We start from the raw sequence: 17,140 nt of genomic DNA on the forward strand, positions 1-17,140 counted from the left end.
GGAGTAAACAGCTTTCTAAAGCAGGCAATTCAAAGCTCAGAAAATGTTTCCTCTCTGGCTTAACTCAAGAAACAAGGGCTTTCAAACCAGAATTCCCTTCACTTTATCCAAAGAAAGATTTTACAAATGTCCATGGTATTGTAACATTGGTGTAGCAGCATGAAATAGGGGGATGGGGGTGGGGTGTGTATTTTGAGCAGCTCTTAGCTAATTAGAAATAATCACATTGTAAGAGCTCTTATCTTGGTATTATTCAGTTTAAATTGAAACTCAGAGAAATTGTGTTTTGATAGTCAACCAAGACAGATTTTTAATTCTCATTTGAAGAGAATTCAGTGACTTGCCATGTGTGGAACAGTATAAATGAAAATGAGCAAATGTACCACTACTATAAAAAGAATATTCATTACCTGGGAATTCTTCAATTCTTACCTGTTTTTTATTTTTCTCAAGCTCAATCTGACATTACTGTTTGCCAAGCTTTTTATAATGATAAATGAAACATCAGCCAAAACAAAATGTTTCCCTTCTTCTATTGACTTTTTTTAAAATGTGTTTCTACTTGGTGACTTTACATATACTACTTTATGCAAAGGAGTGTTAAAGCAAGGTCCACACTCCCCATGAACATCTAGGAAAATATGATTTACATGTGTGAAGAATTAGTGTATAATATAAAAAATTTTGAAATATGAAAGGCATCAGCTTAGAAAATAGGATCGATGTAGTTTGGAATCATCAATTTAATTCTTTAGGCATTTGCTGAATACCCACTACACACACATCATAAAGCTTCAGGGCATACAGCAAAGAAAAAAGGCCTCGCCTCTGTTTTCTCACTGTTTGTAATTTCGCGGATTTGGTGTTCAGCGGAAGAGGAAGAGGTTATGTCCCTGGAGGATATTTTTTCAACTTCAGTACCCCTATACTAATACGCATTAATAATTAGTTTATCACTTTATTTCACTTTATTTATGACAATTCCCAGGATATTTCTCCCTAATCCCATGATGGCTAGCCCCATTACCTTTCACCAAATACCTATTCTCCTGCCTACTTGACAGCTCCTTGTTTTAGAATTTTTCCAAGCCACCTTCACCATTGTCTTACTTCTCCTCCCCATCCTTCTCCTCTTCCTCCTTAGTTTACTTTCTTTTTATTCTATTTTGATATAAAACCATTTCTAAAGCCCGCCTTCCTTGGAAATCAACATAGCATAGTTGTTTCCAAGTGCTGGGTGTCACATCTGCCATTAAGGGCCAGCTTTGCCATCCATTAACTGTGCTACCTTTAGTGAATCACAGGATCTTTTTAAGCTTCAAACATTTTCACATTAGTAAAAGGAGGTAATTAGTGCCTATCTATTTTACCTTACTGGGTCTGTAGGAAGTATATATTAGATCAATTGGGAAAATCACTTTTTAAATAGAAAAGTAACAAATATGTTGCTATTCTCCTTCAACAATAGGATTTTCATTTTCTGTATCCTCCAAATACTGATGCTAATGTTGGTCTTCTTTTATCTCATATATTTGTAAATTATTTCCTTATTATTTTTCTCCTCCCATTCATTCAAATTTTTAGCAAATTTCCTAAGGTGATTTCATTTGATATCATTCAGCCCTGAATGTCAAATACAGTTGTCTTTGGTTATCAATACCATGTAATTGGTCATCCTGTATTACTTCCTGTAATCATGGTGACATTGAAAGTTCATCTACATTTATAAAAACGTCATGGCTGTTCAATTTATTTAATTGCAAGAAAGGTAGGCAGCAGGCTTTTGTTATAGTTAGTGGAAAGTAGTAGCAGGCCATTCGTTGTGATTCCTGATTTTATAAAGTACTGCAAATGGGTAACCTCAGGAGCCTCCTAAATCTAATGTTAACTCATTTCCCCCCCATATAGCACACCACCTGTCTTTTTCATATTCTTCTCACAATACTTAAATGTGTTTCCTAATGAGGGGTAGCAGTAGGGTTAAGACAGAAATTTGGCCTGGAGTTGGGAAACCAGTCTCTAACCTGTGTTTGTCACTGTCAGTGTGACTTGAGCAAGTTCTTCATTTTGTTTGTAGCAAGATCTTTGAAATAGGAAGCCTGATAGTGTTATCTTATTCTCAGGTCTGTTTTTAATATTGTAAAGGCAATGACTACCAAAATGATTTGTACAATTAAAGTATTTAATGATTCAAAGCAATTGTTATTACTCAGGTGAATCTCTTATAAGCCCTTTTGTTTAAATAAATCAGAATAATTTAGTCTTTGTTAAAAAGATACTATTCCTTTGACAAGTGTTTAAATAATAATACTTTATAATTTGCCACCCAAAACTCTTACTGACTTTGAATCCTTTAAGATGGCCGACAAGTTTGTTAATACCACTGTTACTAATGGTAAAGAATTTCAACTCCTGAGATAGAAATAGTGAAGAAAGCTTGGTGAAATGTCTTGGATATCGAGTAATGAATTGACAGTAAGGAAAAAAAAATCACAAAATATTGACTATAATAGTATCACCAGTACTAGAAAACAAGTCTTCAGACCAAAGTAAGGCACATATATCAGTTGCCATCCTGTCTGGAAAATGGAGCCCATTCCATGTCATTCATCAGAAAAACTTAATACAAAGCACTATTTACAATGGTGTTGGAAGAGCCCAAAAGCGGAATGGGATAGTAAAGCAACATAGGATTTAATAACAGAAGAAAGATGCTGTTACAACCAGTGGTGGAAATGCAGGGGAGGAGTTGGTATTATTAGATCCCGAGAGCCAGAGCTATCTGGTAGGATGAGATTCACCAAAGATGCTTCCTGGAAAGAGTTGGGACATGGAGAGGAGCACTTCGTGCTGGAGACAGAGAGGTCATCTCAATCAAACGGGTGTGTGCGTGGGATAGGGAACAGGGATATCCAAGGATTTTCTCCCATCCTCAATCTCTCTTTTTTTTTCTTTCTTTTTTTGGTAGGCATGCAAATCACTACAATCATTTTTGAAAGCAGTATGGCTGTATATTCCAATGGTGAACATACAGATATCCTCTAACCTAGCTGTTCCTAGGTATATACCCAACAAAAATCTATACATATGGTCACCAAAAGACAAGAATGAGCAAGAGCATTCATAGTAACATTCTTAATAGCATAATGTTCATCAAAGTAGAATGGGTAAATAAATGTTTCTTGGATGATCATCAAGCATAATATTGAACAAAAGAAGCCAGACATAAATGAGTACATAGTATATGAGTAAAATTCAAAAACAAGCAAAACAATATATGGTGTTAGAAGTCACACTGGTTACTTTTATGGGAGTAGTGAATGGGAGATGGGGCACAAGGTGGGAGATTTCTGGCTTGTAGTAGTATACTATTTCCTGATGTGACAAAAGTGTATATATTTTGTGAAAAGTCATGGTCTTCGCAAGGTATACACGTATAATTTGTATTTTTTTTTCTAATATTTTTAAGTTTATTTAACTTCCTCCCACTTCAAATGACTTTAAATGGTATGTAATTTTTCTGGATATCTCACACATATAAACCATATAGATGGTATGCTTCTGCCCCTAGTACTCCATCAAAGGGCTCTTGCTAGATCACTAATAACTTCCATGTTGTCAAAAACTGTAGACAGCCTTCACATTCTTATTGTACTTAATGTCTCAGCAGCATTTAGGTTTACCTTTTTTCCTCAAATACTCTTTGACACCCGGTTCTCTGCCTTTCTCTGGTCATGTCTTCTGAGACACCTCTGGAAAGTCCTCAATTCATCTTGTAATTGCTGGGTTCCTCAGGACTCAATCCTAACTCTTTTCTTACTCTACCATTTCTCCCCAGGTTATCTCTTACATTCATGACTAAAATACCAACGACCACATGTGCTTAAAACTCCTAAATTCCTATCTTCAGCCCAGACTTCTCTTCTGAGCTCTAGGCTCCCGTATCCAGCTAACAACTTAACATTTATCTCAAAGGCATCTTACAATGAACATATTCAATTAAACTCTTGATCTTTCCCCTGTTTCTACATCTCCAGTTTTATCTCTATAAATCTTATCTCTGTAACTATCTACTTTCAGGCCTTCGTATCCACAAGTTCAGCATCCAAGGAGTCAATCCCCATCCTCAATCTCTTGCCAGGATCTCCTGTTGTTTGAACCAAGTCATAAGACAATAAGCAAGGGAATCTGGGAAATGGTTTGCAAACAAATGATCTGAGGGCAAACCAGCAAATTACCAGTATAAGATGAAGGAGTATGTTGGGGAGAACCTTTCAGAATACTTATTTTAGGACTGAGTTATTCTTTAAGTCCAAGAAGTGCTTGGTGGTTTAGGTTTCTCGCCATCTCAGAATGTTGGGACAAGAGCTTCAGCGTCCCTATTGAGTAGTCCTGGTTCACCCACTACAGAGAGGAAATTGGGGGGGCTTAGTAGAAACATCATGGAGCATACACTTTAATTATCAGCTTCTAAGTTACTCTAAAACCTGGGAATTTAATAGATCTAGTATAATTGCAGAATTTCTCCCTCTACACACACTGCCAAAGCACAATATACTTCTTTACCTACTTGCTAATGGCTGAAAATATCAGGAGAAAAAAGCCTTTCATTCCACAATGAGAGATAAAAGGTTTAAATTACAAGTGCCTAGCTGATAGAATATTTTTCTGTGGGGGCATTTCAGTTAAAGGATATTCAATTAATCAATCTGTCAATCTATTCTTCTGTAAAATGACTTACAGAGAGCCAGTGTGCATACAAATAGCTGGAGGACTTGCCGTAAGGATGGAAAAGAGAACATGAGGGACCCAGAGAACAAACTTTGAAGATTTTTGATAATTTTCCCTAGAATGATACTCTTTACTTACTATTTGAGCAAAACCAACAATGATTTCAGCGCATGTGAACCCGTAGATGGTACACAGCTCTGCTTTATGGGCAGAGTAAAAATTCTTGATTTTGCAAACATGCACTTGACCTCAGTAAAGACCTTTTTTCCCAGGAGTTTGGTAATCAAGGTAATCCTTTTCCCTGACCTTTAGTAACACATAAGCTCTTTGGGCAAAATCAAAGCCATTTATGAGTCTTAAAAAGTGAGACCAGACTAGCTCTTGTTTATTAGTTTTAATCAAGGGAGAGAATATTTGTCCTACTGGCTTCTTTTTCTGACAATTTACTAGAGATTTATTAAATGGATTTAAAATAACCTCAGATTCAGTCTTATTAAAGTTAGATTTGACGGCTGTCAGTTATATTTAGTTTTCTTGGTGTCACCAGTTGCCTCCCACAATAGCATATTCAACCAATTAGTTGTTTGATAATATCTATGCTAATTTCCTACATGTGACCCCGAGACTCTTATATGAAAAATGCTTCTAAATTCCCTGCCCCTGACCAAGATAAATTAAATCAAGTTGTTGGCAGAGTTTAATTCCTTGAGGTCGTAGGACTGAGGTCCCTATTTCCTTCCTGGCTGTCAGTGGGGATCTCTGTCAGCTCCTTAAGATTTCCTGCATTCATTCCTTGTTATGTGACCTCCTCCATCTTCAGTTCATCAATGGTATCACTGAAAAACCTTGTGCTTTGAATCTCTCTGACTTCCTCTTCTGCCACTAACCAGAGAAAGCTGTGTGCTAAGTGCTCATGTGAATAATTCAGTGCCTGTCCCAATAATTTCCCTATTCAAGATCCACTGTACAGTATGACATACCATAATCATATGAGTACTATCAAGCAATATCAAATATCATATTTACTGATTCTGGGAATTACTGTGTGGAATCTTGGAGGGGGAGGGAGGGGCACTTTTACATTTCCTACCACAATATCTAATGCAGTAATACATACAATAAGTAGTTCAAGAACATATATAACAATGTAAAAAGGCTCACAATCTTAAATTGACACTAAATAGACACTAAATAGATATCTGATTGTGATCTCCTGTGATTTTTCAGTTCAACAAATAATTATTGAATATTTATTATCTGCCAATCACAGCTGATAAAGCAATATTATACTAGAACTTACCCTTCAATAGCTAACATTTCATACACACTTCTTAGAGATAGACAAACTTATTTGACATTTTGATAATTTTGTCGGAATCATTTCCCATATATTGTACAAAAAAACTGATTCTGTATAACTTTCAATCCTTGAACTTCTGACAGGTAATACAACACTTTAAAATCTTCAAATGTTTGATTCACTTATATCTCTTCCCATAATCTCTTAGAGTGTTCTTTTTTCAGGTTTAGAACCCCCTACTTCTTTGACTGTATTTTATTACATGATTTCAAGTCCCTTCAACATATAAGTTATATTTTTAACTGGACATAGTCAAGTCACCTAAAATGTCTGTTTCTCAGTTTTTTTCAGAAGTAAAACAGATATTATGCATTAGTTAAAGTTGCTTTTTCAAATTAAAAAAATTGTCATTGGCTAACTTAAGCAAAAGCAGTACAAAAAATGGGATTTTATTGGAGGAGCACTGGAGTTTCTCATAAAATTCATAAAGGAATTAGTCCCCCAATAATCTGGAAAGGTAAGAACTAAAGGCAGCCCAAATTTTAGAAAAATGATGGGAACTCCACTGACAGTAATTTTTACACTTTCTTTCTAGAGGTTAACATAAAAAGACCAAGTCTAGTGAGTCTCTTTTTCTGTCTCATAGCTCTAAACTTATCCACGGTGGCAAGAGATTATGCCTCCTGGAACCTATGTTTGTGTATTAGGAGGGGATTGTATGCACAAGGTTTCCATCCCTATAGGTGCTTAGGCCATACCATCATTTGGCTGCTAGAACACACATACACCATCACACATCACACAACTTTTTCATAAATCCCTAGAAAATTCCACTGAATGCTTACCACCAATTTCACATAGACCACAAATAACCTAATTTGCCCCCAAGGGAACTAAATCTAAGTCATGTCCAGCTAGTGCACCCAGAGTTGATACTGAAGGGTCCCACTTTCCTGTGGCCAGATCACCAAGTGTTCGTTCCTCTTTTAGTTCTATAGTAATTGAAATTATACACTTAATGGACTAACTAGTATAGTTATCTACTACCACCACACTGTATATACAACAGTATAAATAAAACTTAAGGAATGAGGAATGTGTTTTTAGTCTTCAGACACTTGATAGGAAACAAAGAAATCTAGATAAACAGGTAAAGAGAGCCAAGGACCTACCCAGCTTCGTGACACTTGTTTCAAATAATAAGCTTGTTATCATTGTGTCTTCTTTATTTTATTGCTCTTCCGTTTTTCAGGATAAAGTATTTCTTGATTTATTATTGGCAAGCAGAAAACCTCTTGAGTTGTTGTTTGGCCAAATGCCAAGTTAGGGAAACTCCTTTTGAAACAATTTTAGCTTGTTTTTTGAATTAACCCCAAATCTTTGACATTTTTTAAAAATTTAACTTAGTTATCAGTTTAGCATAATTCATGATAAATCCCTGAGCCATTTCGTCTATAAATTGTCACATCATTTTCTAACAGAATGACTTTATAATAATACTATATCATATTGTTTTTTGTTTCTATTGTCAATTTCATGTGTTTTCTAAGACATTTTTCTCCAGTGGTTGGCTGTCAACTCTCTTTGATAACAATGAACTGCTATTTAATGATTGTCTTAGATTCACTTTAAATTTAAAATGAGAATGTGTCATTGTATAGACTGCTTGTTGTCTAAAATAGAACATCAGAAAACCCACAGTAGCAATTGTTTTACTTTTCATTTGTAGCAGTAAATAGCCAATGTGTGAATGCCTTACACAACTGCATTAGTGTATTATACTATCACATTGTCTTATTTATCAGTTAATCTATTTATCTGCAAGACAGACAGATATACATCTATCATGTCAACTTGGTGTAAAGCACTAAGCTGGGTTCTATAGAAGAGCACAAAGAAACATAAGATGTAAAATACATGCCTTGTGGACACTTCAAGTCTAATTGGTAAGTAAAACATAGATTTTAGAGTCATACGATGACAAGGTATTGTGAGGTGAGAAAAAGGACTAAACAAACCCCCAGTGGAATCTAGAATATGAAGGTTGGTATAGGGATTTGAAAATCTGTGACAGCTATAATTATGATGGTATAATTTAAAATAATTTTTAAAAAAAAGGTAGTACATCATCTAGTTCAAGACCACTTGCCTTGGAGTCCATGGATAAGTCAGGGGGTTCATGATTTAGGAGGAGAATATATGTATATGTAAATTTTCACTTCTAACTGAAATTTAACATTTCATTGTATTATTAATGTAGGCAGTCAAACACAATGTTATTCATAGTAATGTTCATTTCATCAACAGAAAGAAATCATAGTTTCAATTCACATTGTAAAAATATGAAAGATGTTTATGCATAGCCTTTCTATAAAATATCTAGTTCTTTGAAACCCTAAACCAGCTAATGGGTAAGCATCAAAATAGTAGTCTATAATTTATTTTCATTAAGAAACCACTGATATGTTATTGCATTGATGGCCATTTAAAAAAGTGAGTCACCTTAGAATTGGGAGCAAGTTTTGTTATTGGTCAGTTGACAGTGGTTCTGAGGTAGGAACAGAGATAGACTTTTCTCAGACTAGATTTGTAATTAGTGGGTTTCTCTAAGTACTTGCCCTGGAAAAACAATTAATAATTGTACAAGTAATCCAGAAAAAGGATTATATGGTAAAATATCCACCACTCTCTAAAATATACAATTCCCTGCCTTAGCATGTAGAATGTACTCAATTCCCTACCCTCTTCCAGCTTTTTCCTGCCTTTGGTCCTTCTTCTTATTGATTCTCCTACATTGGAATAACCTCCACCATCACCATCATTTCTCTACATATATCTCACCCTCTTCAAATGACACCTCTTATACAAGTCAAAGGCCTTCCCTGATGCACCATCCTCATCCCCAGCGATTATGGCTGACTTTTCTTTCTGTGACGAACCCTGTTTATTTACTGTGCCTTATAGGACACTCTTCATGGGTTAGACACTATTTTCTACCTTGCATTGTGATTATTTTGTTATAATCTAAGTTATGAACAGATTCCATATGGAGTCTCAGTGGATTCACAGTGCCAAGAAGAGTGGCTAGCACAAAATGAATATTTGGTTAAAAATTTTAAACAAAGTAATAGAAAGAATATACACCACCTCCGTATTGATAATGCAGAATTATTTTTATTGTGCTGACCTTTAGTTATATGCTTTGAAACATCCAGTTCGTCTCTGTGCCTTCTCTGTATTGCTCCGTAAATTAGAGCCCATTCTTCAAATGCCAAAGACTGAATTAGGAATGACCAGAAAAGGGTAACACCCCCTGAAGAATTTAATTTAGTGGAAAACTGAATCCCCTTGTTACTTTCTTACCTGCAATATCGATTTTATCATTTTAAAATCAATGTCCTTTAATCTTTTAGCAGTAGTCATACATACATATATACACACTTGTATGTATTTATTTACGTTAGTAAACTTATTAGTGTGGAATGTTTTGACTTCAAAATGTAGCATCATTCTTTTTTTGTATGTGTTTAAGAGAGCATTACTAAATATTATACAATCCGGATAATATTTTGAAGATGCCAACAAAAATAGATGATTGCATTTTGACTATCTTTTCAAAGGTTTTTGTGGTATTGAAGATTTGGAAGTACAGGACTTTTGTAGTCAATAATTGGAGTTTTTGCATATAAGAAAACAAATGATAAAACACTGGACAGGAGTTTACTTAAGCTTTAAAAACTATATTATAGAAGATAAGGAAAACAGAAATTCAAAGAATGGAAAGGTCATCAGGAGGATTTGAAGAAGGGAAATGAGAATAATGTGGAAGGAATTTCTAGATGGCAAAAAGGTGACAAAGGCAGGATGAGTCAGGGAGTTGGGCTTGGGTCAGGAATGGGACAGTGGAGGGCTGCAAAGGATCCTTTAGACTAGATCGCTCGCTTTGTATTGCAGAGTAGAGGGCGCTATAGTGTAAGACGTAAGGTATAGCCTAGTGGATAAGCTTACTTTTTTTTTTTTTTTAATTGGGGACCCTAAAGCTGGTAGAAGACTTAGAACAGAGATCAGGAGTGATACAGAGAATTTCATCTAAACTCTACTTTGCAAATAGATTTCGAAGAATTTAAATTTGTTTTTGGATATTATGGTACTAATCTTCTGGAGCAAGGTTATATACATCTATATTTTGGGTTTAAAAGTTAGTTTTATGGCAAAATATGAAAGGGAAGTTTTCTAAGTAGGTATCAAAGTACTGGAGCTGGAGGACTGTGGTACATTTGGGGACAAATGATAAAAAGCTTTAGGCCTCTGTCAACATCTGACCTGGATTTTAGGACTAAATTTCCAAGTATCAATCTTAAAATAAGGATAATATATATCTTTTCCTATTCATTTTGCCCAAGGCACTTGGCCTGAAGACCATAATGAAGAGCTACTGAAAGTAACTGAGTAAGAAAGTAGGTCAGATGCTTTGGGAGATTTCAAATACATTTATCACATATTATTAGATAAATAGATAGATAGATAGATAGATAGATAGATAGATAGATAGATAGATAGATAGATAGATAGATGTAGATGTATACTTAAATACACACACATACATACTGTTATAGGTTAATTCTCTTTATATAGAGAGAGCTAAGCATTGAATCTGATACTGATGAAACTATTTTAAAAATGCCGGTGGGGATGTTGAAATAATTGAAATAAATAGTATCTCTAGGGTCTGTACTAATTGGTAGACGTAATGGGGAGTAGGGAATGAGAAAGAAGACAGTGAATGGCCTGCCACTTATAGTTCCTGTTACTGTTCCTTAATAGACAAAAGCCACAGCTGAGCTAATTTGGACAGCCCTCTCCACAATACGATGTCCATCCCATTAAAACTAACCTCAGCACAAATGCAGCCCAAAACATCCAACTGCCCTCCTAATGTCACTACATTCCACACTTCCCTGTCATCACATTCCACATTCTCCTCTGTTGCTAGGTACCCTGGGCACTCTTAATTTCCAAAGCTCCAGGTGCTGCTTTTCTTTGGGACTCAAATACAGACAGAGTCTTTGGTTCCAATGCTATGATACCCAGACTAAAACTTGAGAGAAGCATCATCACCCTGGGCCTGTGAACCTAAAGGCCATATCCACAGATGTACATCCTCTGTGTAGCAGCCGGTACCCACAAACCAGCACCTACTCAGGATGCAGCAAACTATGTTGGGTAAGGAGGCAGATTTTCCCTTTAAAGCGATAAACTGAATTGGTTATGATAAACAGGAGTCTGAGATTTATGATTTTTAATTCTGAAAAAGTATCTTTAAGTAAGAGAGAATAAAAACCGTTAATGTGGTTACCCAAAACTAGACAATGAAAAATGGTTAATTTATCCTCAGTTTAAAGTGTGCTCACTTCTTTATATTGAATTTTTCTAATACAAACATCAAAAACTTTCTTTTAAATTTTGATTTATAAATAGTGGCATGTGACATTGATTCTTTACTATTTACTTTATAAAAATGTGAATATATATTTGATACAAATGAGTAAATCATTTATTTGTTCTTCAGAAAGCATACTGCTTCTTTACTCAGGAATGAAATATGTAAAGCTGTTGAATTTAGTTACCTTGGTAACATCTGGAGTGAACTACTCTGTCTAAAAATATTTTCTTCTTTATTCATTTGTTTGTACCAAAATTATAGATACATGATTTTTATTAAAGACTCTCCTAATAAATGTTTATCTTACCTGAAAAATGAATAAGTGGTACATTATTTACTAAATATGTTTGATGATTTCAGGTTAAAGAAACAAATATAGCATGTTTAAATTTTTTTTTCTTTTTCTTCTAAATTTTATTGGGGAATATTGGGGAACAGTGTATTTCTCCAAGGCCCATCAGCTCTAAGTCGGTATTTTTCTAGGGCGAAGCTCAGCTCCAAGTCCAGCCGCGGTTTTCAATCTTAGTTGCTGCATGCAGGAATTGAACCGGCAACCTTGTTATTGAGAGCTTGCTCTAACAAACTGAGCCATCTGGCCACCCCTTTGGCAGCTCAGGGGCAACTTGTTGCTTTCAGTCTAGTTGTGGAGGGCACAGCTCACTGGCCCATGTGTGAATCGAACTTGCAACCCCATTGTTGAGAGCTTGTGCTCTAATCAACTGAGCCGTCCCACCACCCTAGCATGTTTAAATTTTAACTATGCTAGGTACTGGATTTATTTTATGCTAATGTAGATTTGATTTTAAAATGTAATATTTATTTAGGGTTATTGATTCTTTTACCACATTGATAAAAAATTTCTTACGTGAAATGTTTAGTCTTTTTAAAAGAATTTTACTAGAAAATGTTAAATCACATTTTTCTTCATGGATTAGGTAATTGAACATGAATATGTCAATGATGCTTTCCTTTGAACTTGTTTGGAAAGAAGTAACTTAATCTGAAATGACCTTTCATACTTTAGCATAAGGATTTGACTTAGCATGAAAAACATGCAGTTTTCCAAATTACATATGTGTATACATGCATATCATTATATACATATCATTCCCTAATTCTGTATTTCAAAAACACTACATATTTCACTGTTAAAGGAGATTTTGATTTCTCAACCTAATAGCTATAGAAACAGCTGTGTCATATTATTTATGGTCAGTTTTCTAAATTCTCTTATGTATGTTTCTCTCCACATAAAGTATTTTCTTGAATGGCTACCTTTCAAACAATGATTTGATAGTAGAATCTTTGAACACGTTAACTTTTTCTCAAAATGATTTTAGAAAAATTGTTTTAAATATTATTTTATTTAAAATTAAACATTGATGCTCTTTGTTTTCATTTTTTACTGGAGCAAGAGACCATGCTTCGTCCTTAACCCTTTACTATCCCACTATCAGTCTTATCTATTCTATGCTTATGATTTTTCTAGTCCCCTTTTCTTCACTGTTGCTGCCTTAGTTTGAGTTTTCAACAGTGCTGACTTAGATGACTTATAAATCTCTCAACTGGTCTCCTCAGCTTCCATTTTGTTGCCTTCATACCATTCTCATCAGAGTCTGAGCACCGTATTTTGCTGTGTATAATTTTTGCCAAATTTGTGAGGGAAAAATAAGGATGAGCATTATACATGGGTAGTATTAATTCTGTATCTATATACATGTTTTTAATTATTTTATTTATACTTATGAGTTAAAAGTGTAACTCTGGAAATCAATAACAATATCCATATGCAAAATAATACCCTGGAATATGATAATCAGTTTTGTTGAACTTATGACGAACTTACAACGACGAAGAGTTTTTGGCCTTCTATGATGAATAAATATCCTAAATTTGTTACCATTACATAAAATTTCTTATACCTTGTATCTGTTCTTGTGTTTTGTAATTATTTGTTTCATACAATTTCTTGTACCATAATATGTTAAAAAATAAATGCTAAAATTCCTTTATAATTAAAAAAAAACCAGGTACCTAAATGTAAACAAATAAAAACTTGAATTATTAAAAAATTAAAACGAAAGATTTATTTCCCTGAAAGTTTGGGCCGAAAACATGGGTGTGCATTATATAATACATGGGAGCACATTACACATGACAAAATACAGTAATCTCTTTAACACATTATTTTGTTAACATCACTTTCCACAATAGCTTGAAATTGCCCCTGTTTGCTCTCAAGGTACAATCCAAGCTCTCTGATATACAAAAGACTTTCCGTGGCATTCTCTTCCTCCCTTTCTAGGTTTCTCTTTCTTTACTTTCTTCTTTGTGTTCAGCCCTGCATATTCTTCCCTCTGTGACTTTGCATCTGTTGATTTCTATGGGGAAAATTCTCCCTTCCAATTTCTTCACCTACTTAAGGCCTACTCATCTTTTGGAATTCAGTTGTATGACACTATCTTTTGGAAAACATTTGTGATGTCTTTATCCCTTGCTTTGGATCATCGCCTTATTTTGTTCTTCATTTTAAATTATGTCTCTTTTAGTTATCTGTGAACTTATTGAAGGCAGACTCTCTGTAGACCAAATATTTAACCCCCTTTACGCCAAGTGTAGGCACTCAATAAATTTTGAATAAATGAACGAACAGGTGAGTTATACTACTCCTTAGGAATTTAAATATTATTTTCATGAATTTAATTGATTAAAAGGCATTAAATATTTCATTGCCCCCTGCCTGCAAAAATAAAGCATACTTGAAAATACTCAGAAATCAAACAAAAATTCAAATATTGAATATTGTTACTCTTGCTTACTCTTTATTTATTTGGTTTCATCAGTAGCTTTTAGCTAAAAGAAACAATTTAACACTTTTGTCCTTTGTAATCATTTAAAATTAATAGCAAATTCTTACGTGTGTAAAGATGAAATTAAGAGAAATAGAGTTTGATATTTTTATATAAACTTGTTTCTTGCTCCCATTAAAGTGTCATTAATATACTATTTTCTAAACAAATTATTTATTTTAAAGCCAGAAAATTTTAATTAACTCTGCTTCTTCCACTTCTTTTCTGTATTGCTTTTTTTCTATAGTTATCTTATTTTTGTTATTGGAAAATTATATATATATTGTAGATAATTAAGAATATTAGAAAATCCAGTGCCATACAGTTAAGAAGAAATCAATATTATATTAACATTTTTGATTATATCTTTTCAGCCTTTTCCCTCTGTGTTTATGTGTTTTCTTTTTACTAAATGGGGATCACATTGCCCACACTCTTTTGTAGCTAGATTTTTCCATTTAATACTTCATGACTCACATTGTCCATATCTTTAATATGGAATGTTGAATAACTCCAAAATATTCTAATCATTCCAACATGTATTAAGCCACTTCTCCTCCTCTTCCTTTTTCTTCTTCTTCTTCTCTTTCTTCTTCTTAGTAATATATATCACTGATACATTTTTGCTGTTATAAACAACACTGGTATAAATTTCTTCTCACCTGCACAGAAATACACACAATGATTAAACTCCTTAGACTTTCAAAGTCCAGACATGTAATGGCTAGAGAAAAGTTTGTCAGCACTTCTAATGTTCTAGATGCAATTAAACACTCATAAAGCTTGAACCACTGTATACCCAATCGCAGGATAGATGATGCTTTTATCAGAACATTTTCACCAAACCTGGGTATTCTAACTGGAGAAATGAAAATTGTTCACAAGATAATAGACAATTATCTTACTCTCTTTGTTTAAATTTACTTTTTGAGATTGCATTTGAGCTTAAACTGTTTTTCTATTTTTTTCTTCTTCTTTTGTTTACTTCTCCTTGTGCCTAAATGTGCCCACTAGATTAAAAATAACAATGACTGCTTCACAAATGTATTGCTAAGGATAAGTTACACATATATGTAAAATTAGCACAATGCACATAATAGGAGCTCAATGAATGCTAGTTGAAACAGAAACTGAATAGCACATTAATTAAAATCAAAATGTAAATTTTTCTTTCCAACAGATGATTCCGCTGCAGAGAGCTTTAATGGCAATGAGACTCTGGGGCACAGTTCAGTTGCTTCAGGGGGAACACACAGCAGGGAAATCGGTGACTCCAATGGTGATGGCAAAACTGGGCTGGAGCAGGACGAGCAGCCACTGAACCTGAGTGACAGTCCCCTTTCAGCACAGCTGACTTCGGAATACAGAATAGATGACCACAGCAGTAATGGAAAAAACAAATATAAGAATCTTCTAATTTCTGACATCAAGATGGAACGAGAGGCAACAGAAAATGGAAGCAAGGTAAGGTCACATTACAATTTTTAGGGAATTTTTAAAAGGTCACAAAGAAATACATATTTATACAAGAGATGAAGATTATTGTCACTAAACATTTTAAATTAATTCCAATAATACAGTACAAGAAACTTATAAACATAGATACCATGTGTCCATATAATATAAGCAATAAATTTCAGGAATAACAGTGAGCTAAATGAATCATGTCTCAGGCAAAGCTGTTGGTGTTTTTATATGTGGAATCACTTGATTTAATGTTTCTTGTTTATGTAATCTTATGATCTGTCTCTGGGAGTTTGTTGATCTTAGATGTGGAAGTATAGCTCTCAGAACACAATTTTCAACTATAAAAAAATCACTATCTTGTTTCTCCTAGATTGGATAGCTCTATGTAGTAATAAAGTTTCAATTAAATTCTCAACTTTGCTTTAAAGACCTGAGGAATTTGGTCAGTAATTTACTTCACGTACATAAGAGAAATGTGTCAGTGTTCTAGATGAAATGTATGGATTAAATAATTACTTGAACAAGTAATTTATCATAAACTGTGTTATACAAAAGACAGAAACATGTTTCAGACATATTATCTAAATTTCTAGATTCTTTATATTAGAGTAAGTGACAATCTTCCCCATTCCCAATTGATTTGTTTAAAAAAAAATTAAGGTTACATTGCTACTAGTTTGAAATAATGCACACTGGTGTTGCTGTATAATTTTTGAAGGTATACTTTTGAACACATGAGGACTTTTATAGAATATACATTTTTGACACCCCCCACCCCCAACACAAACACACACACACACACACTCTCAGTCCTCACCTTTAAATTAGATTTGTAGAACTGGTCTTTTGACAGAGTTCCTGAAAACACAATGTCTTACTCTGAATTAATTTCTGAATTTGCTGAGGCACCATGCTTCCTAAATTGACTCTATTTAAATCCTCTTACTTGCCTGAGGGTGTGTTGTTTTATCCTCTTTAAGCAAGTCACTAGACATTATCAGACACTTAAGCACTTCTGCCTGAGGGAGGCCGTTACAACTTATGCTGTGGTAAATGTGCAAATATTCTCTTCAATAGCTTAAAGCCAAGTCACACATCACAAATGACTTATATTCACTAACAAAATCTGGATCACTGTAATACTTTTTACAGAACAAAATAACCCTCAAGTTTTCCTGCCATCCACTAATCCTGTCTTTATAAAATCTAAACAATCATAAAATGTTATGCTATGTATCTGTCAAATATTTTTCTAAAATTATACAGTGGTTTGCTCTTTATCTCTTTGTTTATTATTACTATAGGAACGATGTTCATTAGAACACATTCTAGCATACATCAAACAGAAGG

At 34.2% G+C, this 17,140-nt stretch overlaps 1 protein-coding gene across 7 annotated transcripts in view; it reads left to right on the forward strand.

Annotated features, from left to right (window-relative positions):
• The window catches only part of NOL4 (nucleolar protein 4), a 308,057-nt gene that overhangs the window by 153,055 nt on the left and 137,862 nt on the right, over nt 1–17,140 (forward strand). For all 7 annotated transcript variants that reach the window (XM_074340178.1, XM_019740844.2, XM_019740845.2 and 4 more), the window contains one exon: nt 15,504–15,787. In XM_074340178.1, the coding sequence (XP_074196279.1) occupies nt 15,504–15,787 (284 nt within the window). The remainder of the gene's footprint in view (nt 1–15,503; nt 15,788–17,140) is intronic.

The sequence above is a fragment of the Rhinolophus sinicus genome, linkage group LG09 (assembly GCF_036562045.2).
Source record: "Rhinolophus sinicus isolate RSC01 linkage group LG09, ASM3656204v1, whole genome shotgun sequence".
NCBI classification, from domain to species: Eukaryota; Metazoa; Chordata; class Mammalia; order Chiroptera; family Rhinolophidae; genus Rhinolophus; species Rhinolophus sinicus.